Raw genomic sequence first — 20,634 nt, 5'->3', positions numbered from 1 at the left:
TCCTCTTGTCCACTTAGCATCACCGCACTGTTGAAGTGAGAGTAGGAGGAGAGCAAGAAGTAAGGGTGGCACGAACTTATTGAGCAGAGCTCAAAAGAGGATGTAAATGCAATGGAACGTGAACAATTGTGCTAAGCATTTGTGTCCCAGACTTGTAGAGAATTCAACGAACATTGGACATGGTGAGTTTAGCGCGTGTCTTTGCAAACATTGACTCCTGCTGCTTCCAATTTGGCCAGCAAGGCGGCCTAGGCGCTCGGGCCGACCGCTTTGAGCGTTGCTCAAACATCGGGGGGAAAACAAGGGAATCGAAAATGATCCCGTGACGCGTTTTTACGAGGATGTAATGTTATTAAAAGATACGTTCCGCCCATTTGAGCTCAAGCGTGGCATTATTTATTCAAGGATCATATTTAATGTTCGTCCCATTTTCGTTCCATTTCCAGGTTCCACAGTGCCAAGCCTCATCCTCGAACGCTCGCTCTTGTTTCACCTGTTTCTGTTTGCGGGCAACGCGTCCGTGCTGTTTTCCTCAATCAGACGCAAGGAGCCCGTTCGGAGATAAATTGAACGGAATTAAATCGAAGAGGCCTCTTTGCGTTTGTGGTTTGTCTACCCACGTTATTTCTGAGTACCTTTTGTTCTACAAACGCGTCATCTCGAGAAGTTTGCTCCGCGCTTGAGGTGAATTTGTATATTATGGGAATCCAGCGACCTACCGATTTAGTTCTGAGAAATCTTCAAAATTTCTTTAACGATAGCTTATGATGTATTTTTTTTTTTTTTGCATGTGTCCCTTTCCCTTACCTGACAAAACCCGACCTACCATCATTTGATCTAACTTTACGATCAAAGCTCAACCTAAACCCGAAAGAATTTATACTTCGACGGTGCGACTTACAAACCTCACATCGTCGTCTCCCTCACGAAAGAACGGAACTACATTCCATTGTTGCCAGATTTCTCCGCGCTAATTGCATTTTTACAAGGAGAATTTGAGAATTTCTGACTGAGAAGTTCACTGATTTTTCTTCTGATCCCAAGCAAAAATCAGACACATTTTCAACGAAAATTATGCAGGTTTATTCTCGTAAAAAATTGAATCATTTAAGTCAATTTCACAACCTTGAAATGAAGTTTCGTTTCCTCGTGCGGAAAACGACGATATCGTTTCCGGTGTTTAAAAATCTCCGTTCCCATTCCTCTTATTCTTCTGAGAGCGAATCATTATCATTTTCTGAAGTTTTCACAGATTTTCTTCGCACACAGCAGAAAAATCACGAACATTTTAAATAATGAACGTTCAGTAATTTTTCTTTTATAAAACTAAGTATGACCGAGAGTGCGCAAAGTGCGCAAAGAAACACGTGGTTTGGGAGTTTCAACCTAGGTTTGTTTTGTAGCATACCTACTCGTCATCACACTACCTGTGTTGAGCTTTTACTGTTTGAACATACCGTCATCGGCAATTAATGGCAATATGTGTTGCTTTGCTCCAATTTTGAGTTCATTGACCACTATGGTCTGGGGGCGCCGAATTGTGGCCAAAAATCCGATTTTTGAAAGTACGAAAATCTGGCAATCGAGCATATAATCCTTATCTACATCCTTTAGTAGGTGTGAAATGACCCATCAAACCTTCTGTAATTGTTTTTACGATCAGATACATGGTGGCGAACTTCACATCCTCGAGGTAAGTAAACAAACGTGAGAATTTAATGTGCACGTTATCGTGTCTTGCCTTGTGTCGTTTGGTGATAAGTTGGCGTAAATCCCCGATCAAATATGGAAAAGAAAGGTGAAAGTAAGTACTTTTTGATGGTTTAATCGTTTTTATTATTAAGATTAATTTTATGATCACCATGAGACTCCAAAGTTTTGTCCTAATTTAGGCAAAAAATTGCCTTCACCTTAAGTTTTAGTTACCAGTAACACGAGGTAACACGTTCTCATTTGTGCAAAAATGTTGCTCATATGTTCCTCTAACAGGATATCACAGGTTTTTTTGCGTATTTTTGCGTCTGGGGCCTTTTTTGGTCATTTTAGTGAAGGACTTATACGATTTTCTGCGCAATCTGATTTCATTGCAGAAGGAGATAAGAGAGATGAGACAAGGTCAACGTTTGATATAGGGTGATTCATATGTATTTTTGGCTGCTGAATCCGAAAATGATATCAGTTTTTTTCCAGCACTTGCCAGATTTCCGGAAAATAAATTTTTTTTGCAAAAAACCTCATTTTTAAGCAAAATAATATTTTCTCCGGAAAAACGACGAATGGTGGATAAAACTTAGGTTTTTTTTTTATTCTTTAGCCTGTATACATAATACAAATTTATTAACTCGGCCCGCTGTGGTGCGTAGTGGTTGGAGTGCTGGCTTTAAGATCAACAGGTTCCGAGTTCAATTTCTGGCTAGGCAACCCGAGAATGGTAATCCGCAAGGTTTTAGGGTCTGATCTGGGTCTGGGTCTGAAGGCCCCAGAGGCAAAAAGATGCAAAAAAACCTATGATATGCTGTTAGAGGAACATTATGAGCTACATTCTTGCACTGATAAGAACGTGTTAGCTCGTGTTAGTGATAACTAAAACTTAAGGTGAAGGCAATTTTTTGCCTAAATTAGGACAAAACTTTGGAGTCTCATGGTGGTCATAAAATTAATCTTAATAATAAAAACGATTAAACCATCAAAAAGTACTTACTTTCACCTTTCTTGTCCATATTTGATCGGGGATTTACGCCAACTTATCACAAAACGACACAAGGCAATACACGATAACGTGCACTTTAAATTCTCACGTTTGTTTACTTACCTCGGAGGATGTGAAGTTCGCCACCATGTATCTGATCGTAAAAACAATTACATAAGATTTGATAGGTCATTTCACACCTACTAAAGGATGTAGATAAGGATTATATGCTCGATTGCCAGATTTTAGTACTTTCAAAAATCGGATTTTTGGCCACGATTCATTAGGCCTAGAATCTTTATAATAATTCTAACCATGAAAATCAGCGCAGAATGGTTGACAGCCTCCAATGAGTATAAGAATGTCAAAGCTATTTAGGTCTAAGTAGTATTGAGTATATCTAGAAAACTTTGCTAGCAGAGTTTGATGATCAAAGAGTAAATTATTTTTAAAAAATCGCTAGAAATGAAAATTTTTAGGGACAATTTTTGGTTCGGGGAGGGGGCGCCCTAAAGGGCTAATGCCATATGTCTTGCTAACACGAATATCACCATATTGAATGTGCAATTTTTTAACTTACGCTCCAGTCAGGATCAATAGACCGAAAAACATAGTACTGACTTGATTCAATTTCAATCATTTCTTCTCCTCTTATTTTTCCGGATTAAATACGTATTTTTGGGGCTTCTGCCCTGATAACCTCTTGATCATTGAAAAATAGATTTCATATTATAGTGAGACAACCTTCAAAACATTAAACTGACATTCAATTTGGTATTCTAATCATATTTTGGCTTTTCTTCTAATTTTTTGGTTTCAAGGGCCTGCCGCCATCTTGGATTTAAGAATTTTGCAAAACTAAGGTCAAATTTGAATTCAGCGACCCAAAAAACATAAGTACACCTAATTTCATGATATTCTGATCATTTCCTGATTTATGGCCACAATTCGGCGCCCCCAGACCATAGTGCCCTGGATAGTTGATACAAAGTTACGTTACTGTCAGTCACTACTTCAACTCCACTTTTGACAAAATTGGATCTAAAAATAATGCCAAAGAAGCACTTAATATTATATTAAACAATTTTAGAGTCCTAGGTGTGTAAGTTTACGCAGTTTAAGACTGTCATCTGGATTCGATTATTTAATTTACATGTAAAAAAGACGTCAGCCGGTCTTTTGTTGCAGTCTAGAAGTGCGCAAACTTATTTGGCGTGGAATCTGGTGTGACGTCACACGATTTGCAAGTGCCATTGACAAACATGAGGTAAAAGCTTCTAAAGCACGGGTATTTTTTATGTGATCCTATACATAGCCTCAGGATCATTACCCTAATTACCCATCGAGCGTCTGGCGACACTGACATCAAAAAATATAATCAAAAGTTTACCTAAAAAAGTTTTGTATGACTGAGCTTAAATGTTGGATGCGAAGCGTGGGATGCCAATGTGAAGTTTGATAATCAGCATGTTGAAACTTAATTAAGTAACTCTGCGAAGAATCTTCATTGTGCTGGTTCATCATTTCCAGCTTTTGAGATGTTAAGAGGATTAGTGAGAATTGAAAAGAGGGTAAAACTCGGCTGGCTCCAAATGAACATACCCACCGGAAAACGCAACTCAAGGAAGAAACCAGGAGAGACTAGCAAAAGTATGACGTCTAGATAAATTGAATCACCGCAACGTGCGTAACTGTTATAAGTGCGGATTCACTATAAAATTTTACGAGGGATTTCACGTTGCATCGAAGAGATAGGAATAAAGGCAATTGAGTGCTGAGAAAGAAATAGGTTGGGGAAATTTTCGATACATGATCTGAAGAAATAAGAAAGTTCCAAATTCCTTTCTGCCTCTCCTGCCCCCCCCCCCCCCCTCGAGACGAGTGCCTCGGCTCGACGACCCCAAGCCCAATGTGACGATTCTCGCAAGTTCGTACCACAATATTTTCTCCATCTAATTCCACTATAAATAATCGATTCTAGGTGGAGTAATTTACATCGATGAATATCGATTGTTTTACATAAATTTGAATGTGAAATCTTCACCATGCCACTTTGTGAGGAACGCCATTGCGCGACCAAAGCGACAAAATGCTATCTAATCAGGATGAATGGTGACAGACAACTCGGATTTTCTCAACAGAAACTCTTCGACAAAATTCTCCTTTTTTTAATAACAAAAAAATAAATAAAAAATAAAAAAATAAAAGAAGGAAAAAAGGGTACGGCATTTCCCCCTTCATTTTCTTTTCGACAAAACCGCAACTCATGGCACCCCCCTGAGGTAGTCAGTTGGAAACGCTATAAATATGCATTGCGAGATCCTCTATAATTGGTTGCATTTGATTTGCAAATGTTCGCCGAATTAAAGCGTAGGATGAACCGAGATCCGAGCCAAATGTGACGGAAATCTCAAAACTTATCGAACTTCTTTTGTCTACATTCAATTACAAAATTGTACGATAAATTTATAACATGGCAACATTGTTTTAAAAGGCGAGAATGCACCGCGTAAATTCATTAAGAGCTGACTCTAATCTTTGATAATTAAACCGTATTGCGGCACACTCTGCATCTTGATTTACTATTTGAGAAATTTATGATCAATTGCAAAATTTTCAGATAAATCTTCTGAAATTCAAATATGTTAGCACTGTTAGCACGAGCATTTATTCAAAGTACTACAGTTGACTTTTCCCATCGTCTAGTCGAGATGAAGTACATGAAAATTTGTACTTCCTGACACTTAAAATTAATTTTCGCAAAGTCTGTAGAAAAAGAGTGGCAATTAAAAAGCTGGACTCACCTCTATTAGTCTGACTGAGAGGTTTCCTGAGGTAGGGTCGTAGAAAATAGTCAAATGTACCGATCCTCGATACTCCTCCGGTTCGCTCAACGACTTTTGAGGCTTGAAAAATAAACAAATATTTTAGTAAAATGGCGAATCCTTCGTCGATTCCCGTGCCGAAGAACGTAATTTCATTTCAAAGCTGCAAACTTCCCTACACGAATGATAATTTTACCAGGAAACCGTTGAGCATTTCTAAGAGAAAAATTCAGCGATTTTTCTTTTAGCTTGTACGCAGAAACTAGGAAAATTTGGGAAAAAATTAGGGGAAAAAACAGAAATTGCACAATCACGTTCTTGTAACAAACTGAACTGATGTAGGCGATTTCGCAACCTTGGAATGTAGTTACGTTCTGCACCTGGAAATTAACAATTTTTGTTAACATACAAATATTAGTTTAGAAAGCCAACACCGAAGATGTTCTGGGGTTAACGTGAAAAAATGTAACGGGCAATTCGGTAAAAGTCAAAGTAAGAATTTTTTGTTCTTTGAACATGGGCTTAAAAATTAAATTCAGCCCAGTTGTAGGAGGGGCGTTTTTCAACTATTTGTAATAATGAAGGGACGTTTTTCGGGTCTTTAGGTTCCATCTTCAGCCGCGACTCGACCTATAAGGAATCTAAGGACCCGAGACGCGTCCCCTCATTTTTAAAAATAATTACGCAAGTGAGCAAGTAGGTGTTTATCAAAACTTTTGTTTTTTCTAAACATTGAGAACTTTTGTAGCCCCCTAACGATGTTCCTCAGTACTTTTTCCAGACTTGCCTAGCCCCAGGATTGCAAAATTTCATGAAAAGTAAAATTTTGGAATTTCACGTGAAATATTTCACGACATTTCAGAAATTTATAAAATATGTTAAAAAATACTGGTTCCTTTTCACGTTTCGCAAAATATAAAAGTTGTGACTTTCTTTTACATTTGTATGTTTGAGTGCGGGTTGCATACTGCCGTGCTAAGGAAGAACGCCGTATGAACATTCGAGAGTTGCCAAATTTCCTTCGATAAAATGTTTATTTTTTTGGAAAGTTCCTTTCCGCAATGAATCAGTAGGCGGCAATACGCGCACTGACGCCTACAAACCTAAAGGGCTACCTCACGCATTGCGCAATGCTTGAAGTATTCCCTTAGGTTTGTAGGCGTCAGTGTGCACGGCGCTATGAGATAACTATTTTAACGCGTAGGAGTGCGTATTACATAATCGACGGTTTGAAGGCGATTTATTCGTGCGTACATGACCACCTATAAATCTATCTCATGCACGAATGCACAACCCGGCTCCTCTGTAGCAAAGTATCGGGCGAAGTTCATACCTCTATCGCCAGCTACGTTCAGAGTACACCGTACTAAGTCCTATTTATTTTATTGAATGCATTGCTAAACACGTCACTAAAAACCTTTAGGTGGAAATTGTTCTAATCCTCTAAAGTAACTTTTCTACGCTGCCGTGCTAAGGAAGAACGCCGTATGAACATTCGATAGTTGCCAAATTTCCTTCAATTTTATGTTTATTTTTGAGGAAAGCTATAAATATTTTCCCTTGAAATTTTCAGAGACTTTAGGGGAAATTGCGCACAAAATTATCTGAAAAATCGAAAGGAAAATTTTCATAAATTTATCAGGAAATTCGTGTTTTATCGAAGGAAATTTGGCAACGCCTGGAAGTTCGTACGGCGTTTTTCCTTAGCACGGTAGCATACTCTAGCTCCTGAATAATATGAAATATTTCACAGCCTCGTGAAATTTCATGAAATATTTCACTAAAATTTCCAATCTTTCATTTCTTTCTTACGTTTCATGCCACCCTGCCTAGCCCGTCAACACTCGGCAAGAAGAAAACCGCTGGTGCGCGCCCTGAGGGCCTGCCCGAATCCAAGCCGCAAAATTAAATTGGCGGAACACTTTCGAGGTGGAAAATGAGAGACTCGGAGGGATAACAGTAAAATATTACGAATGTAAAACAGGGTTTGGCGCCCGACGGGATTTAGGGAAGGGACGTGGAACGGACGCGCGAGAAGCATCGCAGCTCATCACCCTGTTCTGTCGGGGAACTCACATCCTGCGGGATAGGCAAAGCGCACCATTAAGGGGTAATATTCCGCGGTAGTTGCGGCGCAGAGCGGGGCCTAATACAGCCGTTCTTAGGGAAAACCCCTTATGAGCATTCGACCGTTGCCAAATTGCTCCCGATTAAATATTTAATTTAGGCGTTATCTATGAAATACTTAGTTGTCTCATTTACCAATTTCACGATGTAACGCCGTGTGCTGGTTTTTATTTTAATTTATTTTTTATTTTTAATTTTTTTTGCAGTTGATAATGGTGCCGTAAGGTACCGAAACGTCCTGCCTTTATATTTTGTATTTTAGCCTTGTTTCCGCTTTTTCCTGTGTTTTCGATTGTCGTTTCCGTTTCGGGCTGCTTTTACATACCCTTTGTTTTCCACTCTATGAATATTTTCCCTCGAATTTTTCAGTAAATTTCCATATAATAGAGAATTAAGTTCTCTGAAAAATTGGAAGAAAAATATTCACGATTTACCTTAAAAAATTTCGTATTTTATTTGGGGAGATTTGGCAACACCCGATCGCTCATGTGGTGATTTTCCTGAGCATGGCAAGATAGGTCCCTCACTGAGGCTTCGTCGGCGAGACAGCGAAGGATAAAAGCTTTCGATGATCCATCTGAGGAATATAAAATCTAACTACGCTTAAGGTACTTACGTTACCGGAAACCTGTCGCTTTTTCCGGCCTACGTGCCGAGGCGAGCTTACACGGTTTGACACATCGGCGGAGAAGTGCCCTTAAAATCTCATGGGGCGGTTTCAGTTTCTGTTACCCTGCTTTTAATATGAATCTTTACGGGGAGTAAACACTAGTACCTTCCTTGGGAGGACGGCATGAACATTTGGAAGGTTCCGCGATGGCACCGCTCATGCCATGGCGCCTTCAATTTTGCGGACGCAACACGGACATCCATCAAGTACGAATAGTTGTATCTCTGCGCCGCGCCGTCATCAACGCGCGTCCTTTCCCTTGCTCTATTTCCATAAAGTGTGTTTTCGTTTGTCTTATTTGGACTGCATTTTGCAATTTGGACCTATAAATTCTGGCTCATCTGAAAAAACAGTTATGTGCATAGGGAAACTAATGGCACATATGTTGTTTTTAAACCGGGACGGAATTTATAGGTCCAAATTGCAAAATGCAGTCCATTTGTAGTGGCGCCTCAAAGGCGACGCGAGCAACATGAACAAAAATCAAGGAAATATTCCAGAAATTACGTTGACTAGTTTTCCTCGGAAACATTAAAATGTGACAGGAAGTTTGCAGCGTGGCAAACTGAGAAACGTGGTTTTAATTTTCGGCCATCGATATCTTGTTTAGGAGTTGACTGCCAGACTTTCCATTGTGCGCTTCCTTTAAATCGTGAAATTTTAAGAGAAATTGGACCGCGATGAGCAGAAAGGAACACCAAGCCTCATCAGCTTTTGCCAAAAATTGGGTAATTTAAAATAAGTTATATAATTAAATTAAGTTATATAATAATTATTAGCTGATGTGGCTTGGTTCCTTTCTGTTTAACGCGGTCCTTTTGGAAAAGTTCAAAAGGTCTTTACCGATAGCCACCTATGCTTAAAAATACATTTTCTTACGATCGACTCTTTCATGTTACTATTATAAGCAAAATTCATTGGCAAAAACCTACACACATTTTTGCCAAGTCTTTTTTGATGTTTTGTGGAAGAATTTTAGATCTGGAGCATTGAAAAAAACAAATTGCCGGAATTTGCCGTCAGGAGGAGATTTCTTTTGAATAAAGAATAATATCGCCTCAATTAAGCAAGTTTCTGCTTGACATAACGTCACTTCTCTGGCGTGAGGGCGTAGGTATTGCATGACTAAAAATAGAAAAGAAGAAAAAAGAAAAATAGAATTGAAAACAAGCTGCTGGTTCCAACACTACTGTGTTGGAGAGCTCGCCTTTGGGAAACTATTAACAACTATTAATGCTTTTTTCTAAAATTGTATACGTATTAAATGAATCTTTACCCAATTATCAGAGGTTACATGCCGATGCAAAATGTTATGACGTAATTTCATAAGTCAAATTTTTCACATTTCAATAAATAAAGAGAAATAAAGAGAGAGAAATGGAATTATCTTTTATGAATGTGATTTTGCGGCAAATGTTGCAATGGCTATTTTTGCCATCGCATTTTTGTTTCTGGCTTTCATCGTTGATAAGCTTTTTCTTAACTTGTCAACAATGTAATGAAACCATATGATTTAATTTTAATTTTTTTTTTTTTTAAATCAAGTCGCCAACTTGAATTAAGGTTATACTTTGTTAAGCTGGCAGTCTGAAATTCTGAATTTTTATCGGCACAGAGTTCAAAGAAACTATAATTGAGCACGGTTCGGAGGAACGTTTCTGCCATAATTCTTACACAATACTTATGGTATACACTAAGAGCGGAAAAGGAACTCACTTGAATTTTAGCGTGGAGCTCGAAAGACCACTTCAAGTCTTTGTATGCGAGTGGCTCAATGGAGCACATCACGCCTTTGTATGTATGCGGTGGCTCAATGGAGCACCTCGCGCACTATAAATAGCACGGAGCTCGAAAGAGCACTTCATGCATCTGTATTTTAAGGTTAAAACGAACTCTAAAGAAACTCAATGCGAGGCTCAAACGAACTCTCAAGCATTCTTAATGCGAGGCTCAAACGAACTCCCAAGCATTCTTAATGCGAGGGGCTCAAACGAATCCTAAAGCATTCTTAATATGAGGTTTAAACAAACTCTGAAAGGATCCCAATGCGAGTCTCAACCGAGCTCTCAAGCATGCAATTATTTTGAGGTTAATTAACCTTCTATGGTACCAATAACGGCAATCTTAAGGATTATCCATTAATTATGCGCAAATCTCAATCTTAGTCTTAGTAACTTAAAATTAATTGAACAAATTATTAAATCACGTCGAGGTCACCATGTTTTTTATTTTAAGAAATAATAACAATTGCAAGTACAACTGCACACAAAAACTGCATTGAAAAGATAAGAGGATGATAACATACAATTAGGTAATTTGCTATAAAACCATAGCAACATGCTATGATATACTCGGCCACTGGAAAGTGCTGCTCTCTAGTGTAGCAAACGAGGAACAATTAATCCTCAGTTGAATGAGGGAACGGAAATGTTCGACGGAGGAAAACTGTAACCCGCGAAAATTCAACTTTTAGACCTTGAAATCAATGGGATTTTGGCCGTTCCTCCGACGGCAACGAGAACCATCCATTTGTCGCCACGGACACTACCAATGCTAAAAGAAATCGATCGCAAAGAGCTCTCCCGAGTGGGCGAGCTCAAAATAGAGATACGCCCTTACGTCAGAGGAGCGGCAATACGCGACTTTCCTGTTGTGATGAGCATCTTTTCTGTGTGATGCGAGACAAATTTCTTCTTGGCGGCATGATTACCGGGACCAACTTTTATATAAGCGCTTTATCTTTACTTTGTTTTAAATCAAGTAAATTGAAATTTTTGAAAATGAAATTAATGCGATTTTGAAGGCACTCTCCCCGGAATTGATTTTCATTCTATGCAACCACCCCACAACCTCCCCTTCAACCCTCCTCCTACACGCAGACGGATATTACGAACGAACACGTAACAGCTTAGTTGAAAATAACTCCAAGAAGACTTTTCAGCAGAGGAAGGCTCTAAAGGTTGGAGTGGGAGACGGGGGTAAATCTTTCCGGCGCCGGGAGTTTCAAGTTGGTAATCTTGAGATAGCTGTAAAAAAGTAAGCGCGTTTACCAGTGTAAGAAGGAAATGTGTGAGCCAAGAAGGAGTCCACCTCCCCGAATGCTAATGAGCGCAAACGTACGTGAAATTTTAATTCTGTTGCATTTGTCCATTGTTGCTCGCTCTACGGTTTGACCTAAATTTGAACCTTCTGTGAACTGGCAATGGAAATACGGACAATGAGTCAATTTGATCACCAAGTTGCGTGTTTTAAAAATGCTTAAAATCCAAAATGAATTAATGTTTTTTTTTTTTTTTTTTTTTTGTTTTTTTTTTTATTCATTTATATCTTGGACAGGGCCGGATTTAGGGGATGGCTACATGGGCCGCGGCCCATGGCGGCAAATTTTGCAATTTGTTTAAATGTAGGTATAAAAAAATATCGGATTCAGAATAAAAAAATTACAAACGAGTAATAGCGACAAAATCTCCACTTCCTGAGAGTATAGTAATTTCTAATTTTGTCGTTTTTGTCAATATAAGAGACGGCACCTTAAATTGGTCGAGTAAAGAGAGGAACCAAACACGCAATTTGGCCTGGAACGTCGCGGCGCATAGAGCAATGATGACGAGGACTTGAGATGAAAAGGAGAAGCCCTCGACGCGGCGGTCGGCGTGTAACACATATTAGCGCCTACAAGACTGCATGAATACTTCACGCATTGCGTCAAACACAGTGTGGTCAGCAACGGTCGGCGTAAAACGCATAGCGCCTACAAGACTGCATGAATACTGCACGCATTGCGTCAAACACAGTGCGTTCAGCAGCAGTCGGTGTGAAACGCATAGCGCCTACAAGACTGTAGGAATCCTTCACGCATTGCGCCAAACACAGTGCGGTCGCTTTGTTCTTTCATACTTTTTTCGTTCATTTCTTACAAGTGGGAGGCCTTGTCCACACAGCGATAGGTTTACGGAACTTTACTTTCGCGCAAAGTTCCGTGAACTTTTGCTAGTAATGTTGACAGGGCTTGCAAAAAATGTGTCTAACACGAGTAAACGCGTCTTATACATTCCTCCCCGCTGCACGTTCACTTGATGGTTTTTATTGGTGTTTCAAAACGAATGAGAATAAGGGGGCGGCAAGTAGGTAAATCCGGCCCTGATCTTGGAACCAATACTTGAAGCTGTGTTTTGTTTTGACCGTGTTATAAAAGAAACATTTTCATATCAACATTCATCTCGTTTTGGAAAGGTACGACCGAGTACTAAGTTTTTAAATAATTAAATTTTGATTGTTTTTTGTCAATCTGAAGAGGGCTGTGGTGTTTCCAGCCGAAACGTCTCGGTGTCATTCGTCTTTTTAGCTTTGTTACCCGCTGCTGTAATTATTTAAACGCTTTGAGCAATTATCTTGTCAATATTAGCGAAGAACACAGTAGGACCGAGTCTAATAGGGTAGAACTAAGTCGCATTAAGATGAATCTAAAGGGGAGATTTGGAGTTGTATTTCTCCTGAAGAGTTGATGTTAGGGATAACGTTCGAAACTTTTTTTTCCAACTCTGAATTTTTGACAGGAGAAATTGTGTGACTAGCTTAACTCAATACCTTTTGTAACTCGTTTCTTTCTTGACGTAACTTGGTACTTTTCTGATTAGTTTAGTTCATTAGTGCGACTGGTTTTTTGGTGCAAATGAAACGTTCCTGTTCGTGAATCGTCCTCAAATATGAGATCGTAACGATCGGAAATTGGTAAATTATGGTTAAATTATGGATAAGCGTCCACAACTGCAATTAGCCAAAATCATTTTGCATAGACAGGGCTGAAATCATGCGCAGGGTTGCCACGTCGTTCGTTTCATGAAAACTTGTTGAAAATGTTATAAGTCGTCCAATTTTTTAATCTTCTACCGATTAAAATGCGCCAGATAGTACACTGTTAATGTTTATGTTCATAATGTCCAGAGATAAAAAAAACTCACAAGTACAATAGTATATCAAATGAAAAACTCTGCGTATAAGTTTTGGTTATGACGCCATCGCTGAAAAATGTGAAAATTGATCTATACGATTGAGTACATATGGCAACCTCGCAGGTTAGTAAGCTCATTAATTCACTGGTGATGATATACAAGCCTAGAATGACATATTTTGTATCTCAGCTGGCAGGGGATCAGCCTCCATGACCGCGAGATAATTGCAAGTGATGTTCACGAATGCACCGCGACCCGTCTCTGTTGGTTAATTGCTTCATGGCTCCGCAAATCCCTGTTGGGGCTTTTCATAAAATGCGAAACGCTGAAAATCGGGGGTTTTTCACTTCGACCCTCCCCATTGTAACATGTCTTCATCAAAGTCTACACTATGAACCAATTGGCATCGCTGCTTCTTGAACTTCCTCAAGTAGCTCCTTCAAGCATCTTATTCAACATGTCTGTTGTCCTTGGTTGCGTCGTCCCAGTTGAAGGCGATTATCTCTCTCTCTCTCGCCGTGAAACGCAAGACTCTGAATTTAAACTGTGCGTGCACTGAAAAAAAATTCTCGGCGTTTTTATCAAGGTCCGTTGGTACCTTTACCATCTCACTTTTTTTTACCAATTATTGATAATTTTACAAAGACAGACTGTTAAGCTTACCTAAGAACCGGTATTTTTACTGTTTTTTCAGGTAAGAATACCACTTTTATTGGTAATCAATTTTCGGTAACTTTGCCATTTTATCTCGGTAATTTTACCACAGTCGATAAAAAATATTGGCGTTTTTACCGGGGTCCAGTAAAATTACCGAGAAAGTCAATCATTTTACCGAGATTTCTCGGTAAAATTACCAATTCCATAAATGGTAATTTTACCAAGAAAAAACTGGGATCAAATAGAACCCTGGATTCTTAGTAATTTTACCCTTTTCTTAATAAATACGCCCAGATTTTTTTTTTTCAGTGCGGTAATTTTTTCTCAGAGTTCCCTGGAAAAGTTGGTAGAAAAGAAACTCCAGGAGTCATTTCAGTCGTTTTTGCAGGTTACATTCGCTTCGATCTGGATCTGTCGCAGATTCATGGACAAATCTAATTCTTGTCAAATGTCCGCGGAAATAATCAATGATTTTACGTTTGATTGAAATTCTGGATTTTTCTTGATTTTTAGCGAAAAATTGTATTAATATGTAGATAAAAACTTTTTGTTACAGGCTTGATCAATTTATGATTGTTTCTTGAGTTTTTAGCACTAAATAAAAATTCATCTCATAATTAATTGCTTGATGCTCCATACGATACAGATTAATTAAAAATGCGACGGTAAAAAATGATGATAAAAACTCCGTATTGTCAAATTTCAGAAAATTGATATTTTAATTAATTTTTCCTCTCTAAAAGTGCTAAAGTACTAAAAGTGCCTCTCTAAAAGTGCTTTCTCGTTAAAAACCAACAAAACTTGATTAGTATTTCTTAAAAATTGAACTAATTTGCCCAGACACTAGACAAAATGCCTGATTTGAACAATGCGAACTGAAAATTCATAGCGTATATTCTGGCAATCCTCTCAATATTGATTAACAATCAAGAGTGAGCATTGCACACAAGCGAGTCAGTGGTGCAGCGAGAATGATCGAATATCGATTTTTACCCATTTTGTGCCATGGTAAAGAATCGATTATTAAAGTGCTCGTTGCGAACACCCTTTATCGATCCTTTTACATAAGTTTAAATGGCAGATCAATCGACATATCGCCACGCCACTGAGGTGAGTTCTCACAATACGTCGTTCCTCTGACGTAAGGGCATATCTGGATTTTCGCATGAGTCCCGGAAATCATGGGTTTATATGTGAATAAGGGCTTACGTGGAACTCGAGATACGCCCTTACGTCAGAGGAGCGACGAATAGTGGGTCGCCCTTCGTCGAATTCATTCTTTCCAGACTCGAATTCTCACGCCCGATCAAGCCCCGATGGAACGGGAAGAATGAAAGCGATAAGTGACCGGGAAAGTTTAATTAACTTCATTCCAAAACAATATTCGATCCCAGCTGGCGCACTGGGTGAGGCGGCAGAGGGGGAGGTGGACTGCCATGCTAAGGAAAAACGCTGTATGAACCTTCAGGCGTTGCCAAATTTCCTCTGAAAAAATCCGAATTTACTGGGGAAATTTTCAATATTTTTCTTCCGATTTTTCAGACTATTTTGCTCGCAATTTAATCTCATCTGAAAATTTCAAAGAAAAATAAGCATAAATTTTGTCAAAAATACATGTTTTATCCGGGGAAATTTGGCAACTCTCGAATGTTCATGCGGCGTTCTTCCTTAGCACGGCAGTGGGGGTGGCTTCGACGGGGGCAATCTGAAGTGGGAGCGTAGACGGCATTTGGAATGCCATAATGTGCTGTCATTCATTGCTCCGTCTGTGGGTTTGAGACTTCGATCGGACTTCTCAACTCGTATGTCTAGGTTTATGTCTCTGAGACGGGTGAACTGCCCGTAAATAAATGACTGGTTTCGAAAATGCTTGGCTCTGAAAAACAGATTCCAGAAAAATGAAAAAAAAAAACCACATGCAGCTAAAAAAATGTGACGGATGGACAGTGTTTTTGGCGCGTGTCATTCAGTTCCTTAAAAAAAAAACCCAAGTCATAAATATGGAATTATTTGACACATTTATTCTAAAAGATTGACGTTTCGAAAACCTCAGAGTTGGGAACTTTGTGGAACAAACGAGAATCTCTAAGACGAATGAGCTTTCTATAAATTAATAACTGGTTTCGGAAAATGCCGAGCTCTGAAAAAAAAATTCAAGAATAATTAAACCATTCCGCATTCAACTCTAACATTTTGACAAATGGAATGTATTTTCAGACGCATGTTATTCAGTTCCTGAAACAGCCCTAAAGTCAAACACATGAAACTTTCCGATACTTTAACACTAAGATATTAACGTTTCCGAAACCTCGAAGTTGGGCACTACGTGAAACGAACGAGAATTCTTGTATACAATGTAAAAAGAAATCACATCTACAATGTCTGAAAATTTCAAAGGAAAATATTCATGACTCTCGATTAAAAACCCCTATTTTACCGGAGGAAATTTGGCAACTGGAAAATTGGAGTGTTGAGGGTTATCTCCTAAAATTGTAGTACTACCCAAAATTGTTGGATGATATGGACATTTCCAATTAATTTTAGTATTATTGAAACCAGTGGCCAAGCGTGAATGATCGATCATCGATATTTCCTCATTTGAAGCTATATAGAATCGATTATTAAGGTGTCCGTTGCGAACACCCTGTTTATCAATCTTTTTCCATAGGTTTAAATGGCAGATCAATCGATACATCGCAAAGCATGCCACGCCACTGACCGCAACTCAGATTACGGTAGCACACAACAACATTTGGATTTGCAACCTAATTTATTGGGGGTACTACCACAGTAAATTGGAACTTTTCGAACTAGGACTTACTCCCTACCTCTTTTTCCGTGTGGAATGTTGATACTATGTTTTCCCTTAGCACATAGGAGCATGCACATGCCACGTTAACGACACCCGACGCACAGTGGATCGCGTCAATAGAAGAGGTCGGACAAAATTTGGAAACTTCAAACGCTTTTAACTCCGTTTATACAAAAGATTGAGGTGCTCTAATTGGTTCCATTGGCTTTCTAGTGAAAATTTCATCTGAAGGCTCCCTTTAAAGTTTAAAATGTGACGAAATAAATATAAAAATTGAGACACTGGATGCGAAAAGGGCACTTCTCGGTTGCAGTGTTTCAGTGTCTCCGTTAATATTTCATTCATTGTAAGGAAAGTGATTGCATCCATTTCACTAAAAATTCTACTGAATATTCCTTATGATTCTACAATAATCTATGGAAAGAATTCTGGCAAAACCACCCATTAAATTCTTCTCCAAGGGATTATGTAATTAGCACCAGATATTCTGAAACACTACAATCGAGAAGTGCCCATTTCGCATCCAGTGCCTCAATTTGCAGTTCTAGTCAAAAATTTCTCACGAGTGAGTAGAGTTAGCCGGTGAGTTAATCGCGAACCTTTTTTTCCAAATTTAGTGGAACCATTCCGGCATAATTGTAGAGCAGAAGCTTTTGCTAGATTTCTCGATGTTTGTGAATGAGGTGTCTCTTAACGTAGCTTCCCATCATTTACTTATTATTTTTCATTAATTTTTTACTCATTCACATCTGTTGAGGGATCAGATTCAAAATCAGAGGCGATACAATATGAGCGAGCTCATTTTGATACACTCGTGGGGGTTAAAGACGCACCCCCCCCCCCCCCCCAAAGTCAAAAATGTCACGTGCGACCCCTGGAAGTGACTGGATCCACTGTGCGACAAAGCAACTCGTGGTAAAAGAAAAGGAACTCACCTTCTGGTAGAGGGAAGTGTCGATTTTTCGGTAATCGAGTTTGGTGTGCATGGAGGAGACCTTGGGTCTCGGGGGTGCGGGGGTGAGGATGATGTGGCGGTCGGTGCCGATGCAGGGCTGGTGGTCGCTCTGCGGCTGCGGGGAGGTCGCCAGGAGCGAGGGGGAGAGGGAGGGCCCCGCCCCAACCCCGGCCCCGCTGGACGCGGACGTGGACGCCACCCCCGCCGCCCCCGGCCCCGCCGCGGACGACGTCGTCGGGTACGGCGAGGACGTCGACGGGGGAGGAGTCGCCCTGCTCGAGACGACCGAGCCGTGAATCGAGTTATCTGCAACCAATCGGTGTTTGCACAGCGTTAAACGAAAAGAAAGGCTTCGTTCAGGGATGTACAGGGTGATCTGAAAGCCCCGTGCCACCCCTACGCAGTAGCGATCATTGGAAGTTGGCAACACTGTTTTTCCTCCACTTAAATATGTACGTAAAGTTCGTGTCCCGCGATCACAATGCTGCCATTTCCCGGAATGAATTCCAAAATTCGGAACTTTTCAAATGATCGGAATTTTCCCTGGAATATTCTGAATCCCCGGAGGTTTCAGCTATTATCGAAATTTCCTCAAATTTTGCGGTTTTTCGCCAGTTTGACCAAATATTGGATTAAATTTACGGACTTTTTTTTTTTTATCAAATTTGACGAACTTGTGAACTAAATCCGGGCGTATTTCGGAATTTTCCCCCGGAATTTTGGAAAAAATCGGAATTTTTCTCGGAACTTTGACAAATTGGAACATGTATCCGGAAATCGGAATTATTTCGGCATCTTTTGATAAAATAAAATGGCAGCAATGCGCGATCAAATGAACTCATCAAATGCAAGATGGCGGAGATGCGTCCTGGTTTCCGCGCAATCAAAAGTTGGCCCAATCATTGGTCAAATTGATGAATCGAGCCCGTGCGGACTTGCTCGAAAACCAGTCCAGTACGCATCTCCGCCATCTTGAATTTGATGAGTTCATTTGGACGTATTTATGCTATAAAAACTATTTTGCACATAAACCCTAGCCGCATAGTTCTTTTCAGCATAAATACGTCCATTTGATCGTGGAACAGGGGCTGATATCTGTCGATTCTTGGTGCGTGCGCCTAGGTCAAACGAAACATACTTTTGGGATCCGCCAACATTTTAAGGGAATCACCTTAAAAAGGGGGCAAAAACCGCAAAGGTTGTAAGTGCAGTGGCGATTTTGAAAGTTGGCAACACTAATATCCCTCCATTTAAATGTGCGTAAAACTATCGATTCTTAGTGAGGCAACCTGCCTCTCATAAAATTGATATATTTCATGGATTTAAATGGAGGAGAAACAAATTTGCCAACTTGCAAAATGCCTCTGCCCCTATGAACCTTGGACGGCGAAACTGCAAAAATGTGTATCTTGATTGCGCGGTGTTTCGAAATCTCCACTCCTATTTTATTTTTTGAAATGAGACATAGTTTGAGGTTTTCACAGAATATTATTTTTTAAAGAGAAGAAAAAATACTGAAATTTTAGAAAAGTAACGTTCTGTAGTTTTCCACGAAGAAAATCAAGTATGACCGGAAGTCTGCAACGCCGCAAAGCGAGGTATGCATTTTTGCAGATTCACCATCGCCTAAGGTTTTTCCCCTTTGCAAGGTGATTCCCTTAAAATTTTTTTTTTTTTTTTGGGGGGGGGGGGAGTCTCAAGAAGTATGTATCTTTTGACCTAGGAGTGCGCACAAAATTTCAAAGAGCCGTATGCAAAAACGACATTTTTCGCCCCCCCACTAAAACTTATTCAAACTTCGGCTATCAGTTACTAATACTGGAGCGCTTCTTTCCCCAAATTTTCAGACCCCCAAAAATTTTTGGGGGGCGCTAGAGGGGGTGGAAGTCAAAACCTGTGAACCTCGATATCTTTCGAACGAAACAAGATATTAAGGCCCGGTTTGGACGAAAAATCGTCTTAAATTGCATACTTTAAGATTCTAAAGGTCCAAATCCCAAAATTAAATTTTTAAATTATCTTATGTGCTTTTTTTCAGTTTTTGAGGAAAAACAATTTCTTTTAAACAGATTAAACTGAAATTTCACATTTTTTGATTTAAACCAAAACCTTGGGGGTCTGAAAATTTGGGGAAAGAAGCGCTCCAGTATTAGTAACTGATAGCCGAAGTTTGAATAAGTTTTAGTGGGGGGGCGAAAAATGTCGTTTTTGCATACGGCTCTTTCTATCTCGATCTGTTTAAAAGTTACACAGGAGTAATGCCGATTGAGTGGCGTGGGACTTTGGGATCACCCTGTATAAGAAGTGGATTGAGCTTGGCAAATGGGAACCAGGTTTTTTCCCGGAAAAGAACACCTTAGCAAAAAATTGACATTACAATACTGCCGTGCTACGGAAAAAAACTAACTAAAATATCAGAAAAATGAGGGAGCTTTGTCTTTTCACATGCTCGAAGCGCAGACGCGGCCGCCCACAAGGACCATTAAGATTTTTTATCACCGACATAAAGCAAATATAGGAAGCAAAAATAAGGAGCCCTAGTATACTGCCGAGCTAAGGAGGAACGCCGTATGAGCCTTCAGGCGTTGCCAAATTTTCCCCCGGCAAATCACTAATTTTCAGGAAAAGTTTTGATTGTTTGTGTACCAATTTCTCAGTTAATTTTGTTCGTAATTAGAACTAAAACGTCTGAAAATTTCAAGGAAAAATATTCATAACTCTTCTCAAAAATAAACATTTTATCGAAGGAAATTTGGCAACTCTCGAATGTACACACGGCGCTCTTCCTTAGCACGGCAGTATATTACAGCACTTTACTCCCGTGCTAAGGAAAAACGCCGAATGAACACTCGAGAGTTGCAAATTTTCCCCGACGAAATGTTTATTTTCAAGGAGAGTCATGACTATTTTCTCTTGAACTTTTCAGATAATTTAGATCTAATTGTGA

General features: G+C 39.5%; 1 protein-coding gene across 4 annotated transcripts in view; it reads right to left on the bottom strand.

Annotated features, from left to right (window-relative positions):
- Nucleotides 1-20,634, bottom strand: part of Sytalpha (Synaptotagmin alpha) — a 144,736-nt gene that overhangs the window by 56,477 nt on the left and 67,625 nt on the right. For all 4 annotated transcript variants that reach the window (XM_019058874.2, XM_072300327.1, XM_072300326.1 and 1 more), the window contains 2 exons: nt 17,668-17,993; nt 5,494-5,595 (listed from right to left, as the gene is read on the bottom strand). In XM_019058874.2, the coding sequence (XP_018914419.2) occupies nt 5,494-5,595; nt 17,668-17,993 (428 nt within the window). The remainder of the gene's footprint in view (nt 1-5,493; nt 5,596-17,667; nt 17,994-20,634) is intronic.

Source organism: Bemisia tabaci, chromosome 5, assembly GCF_918797505.1.
Source record: "Bemisia tabaci chromosome 5, PGI_BMITA_v3".
NCBI lineage: Eukaryota > Metazoa > Arthropoda > Insecta > Hemiptera > Aleyrodidae > Bemisia > Bemisia tabaci.
This window is presented reverse-complemented; position numbering and strand designations above follow the sequence as displayed.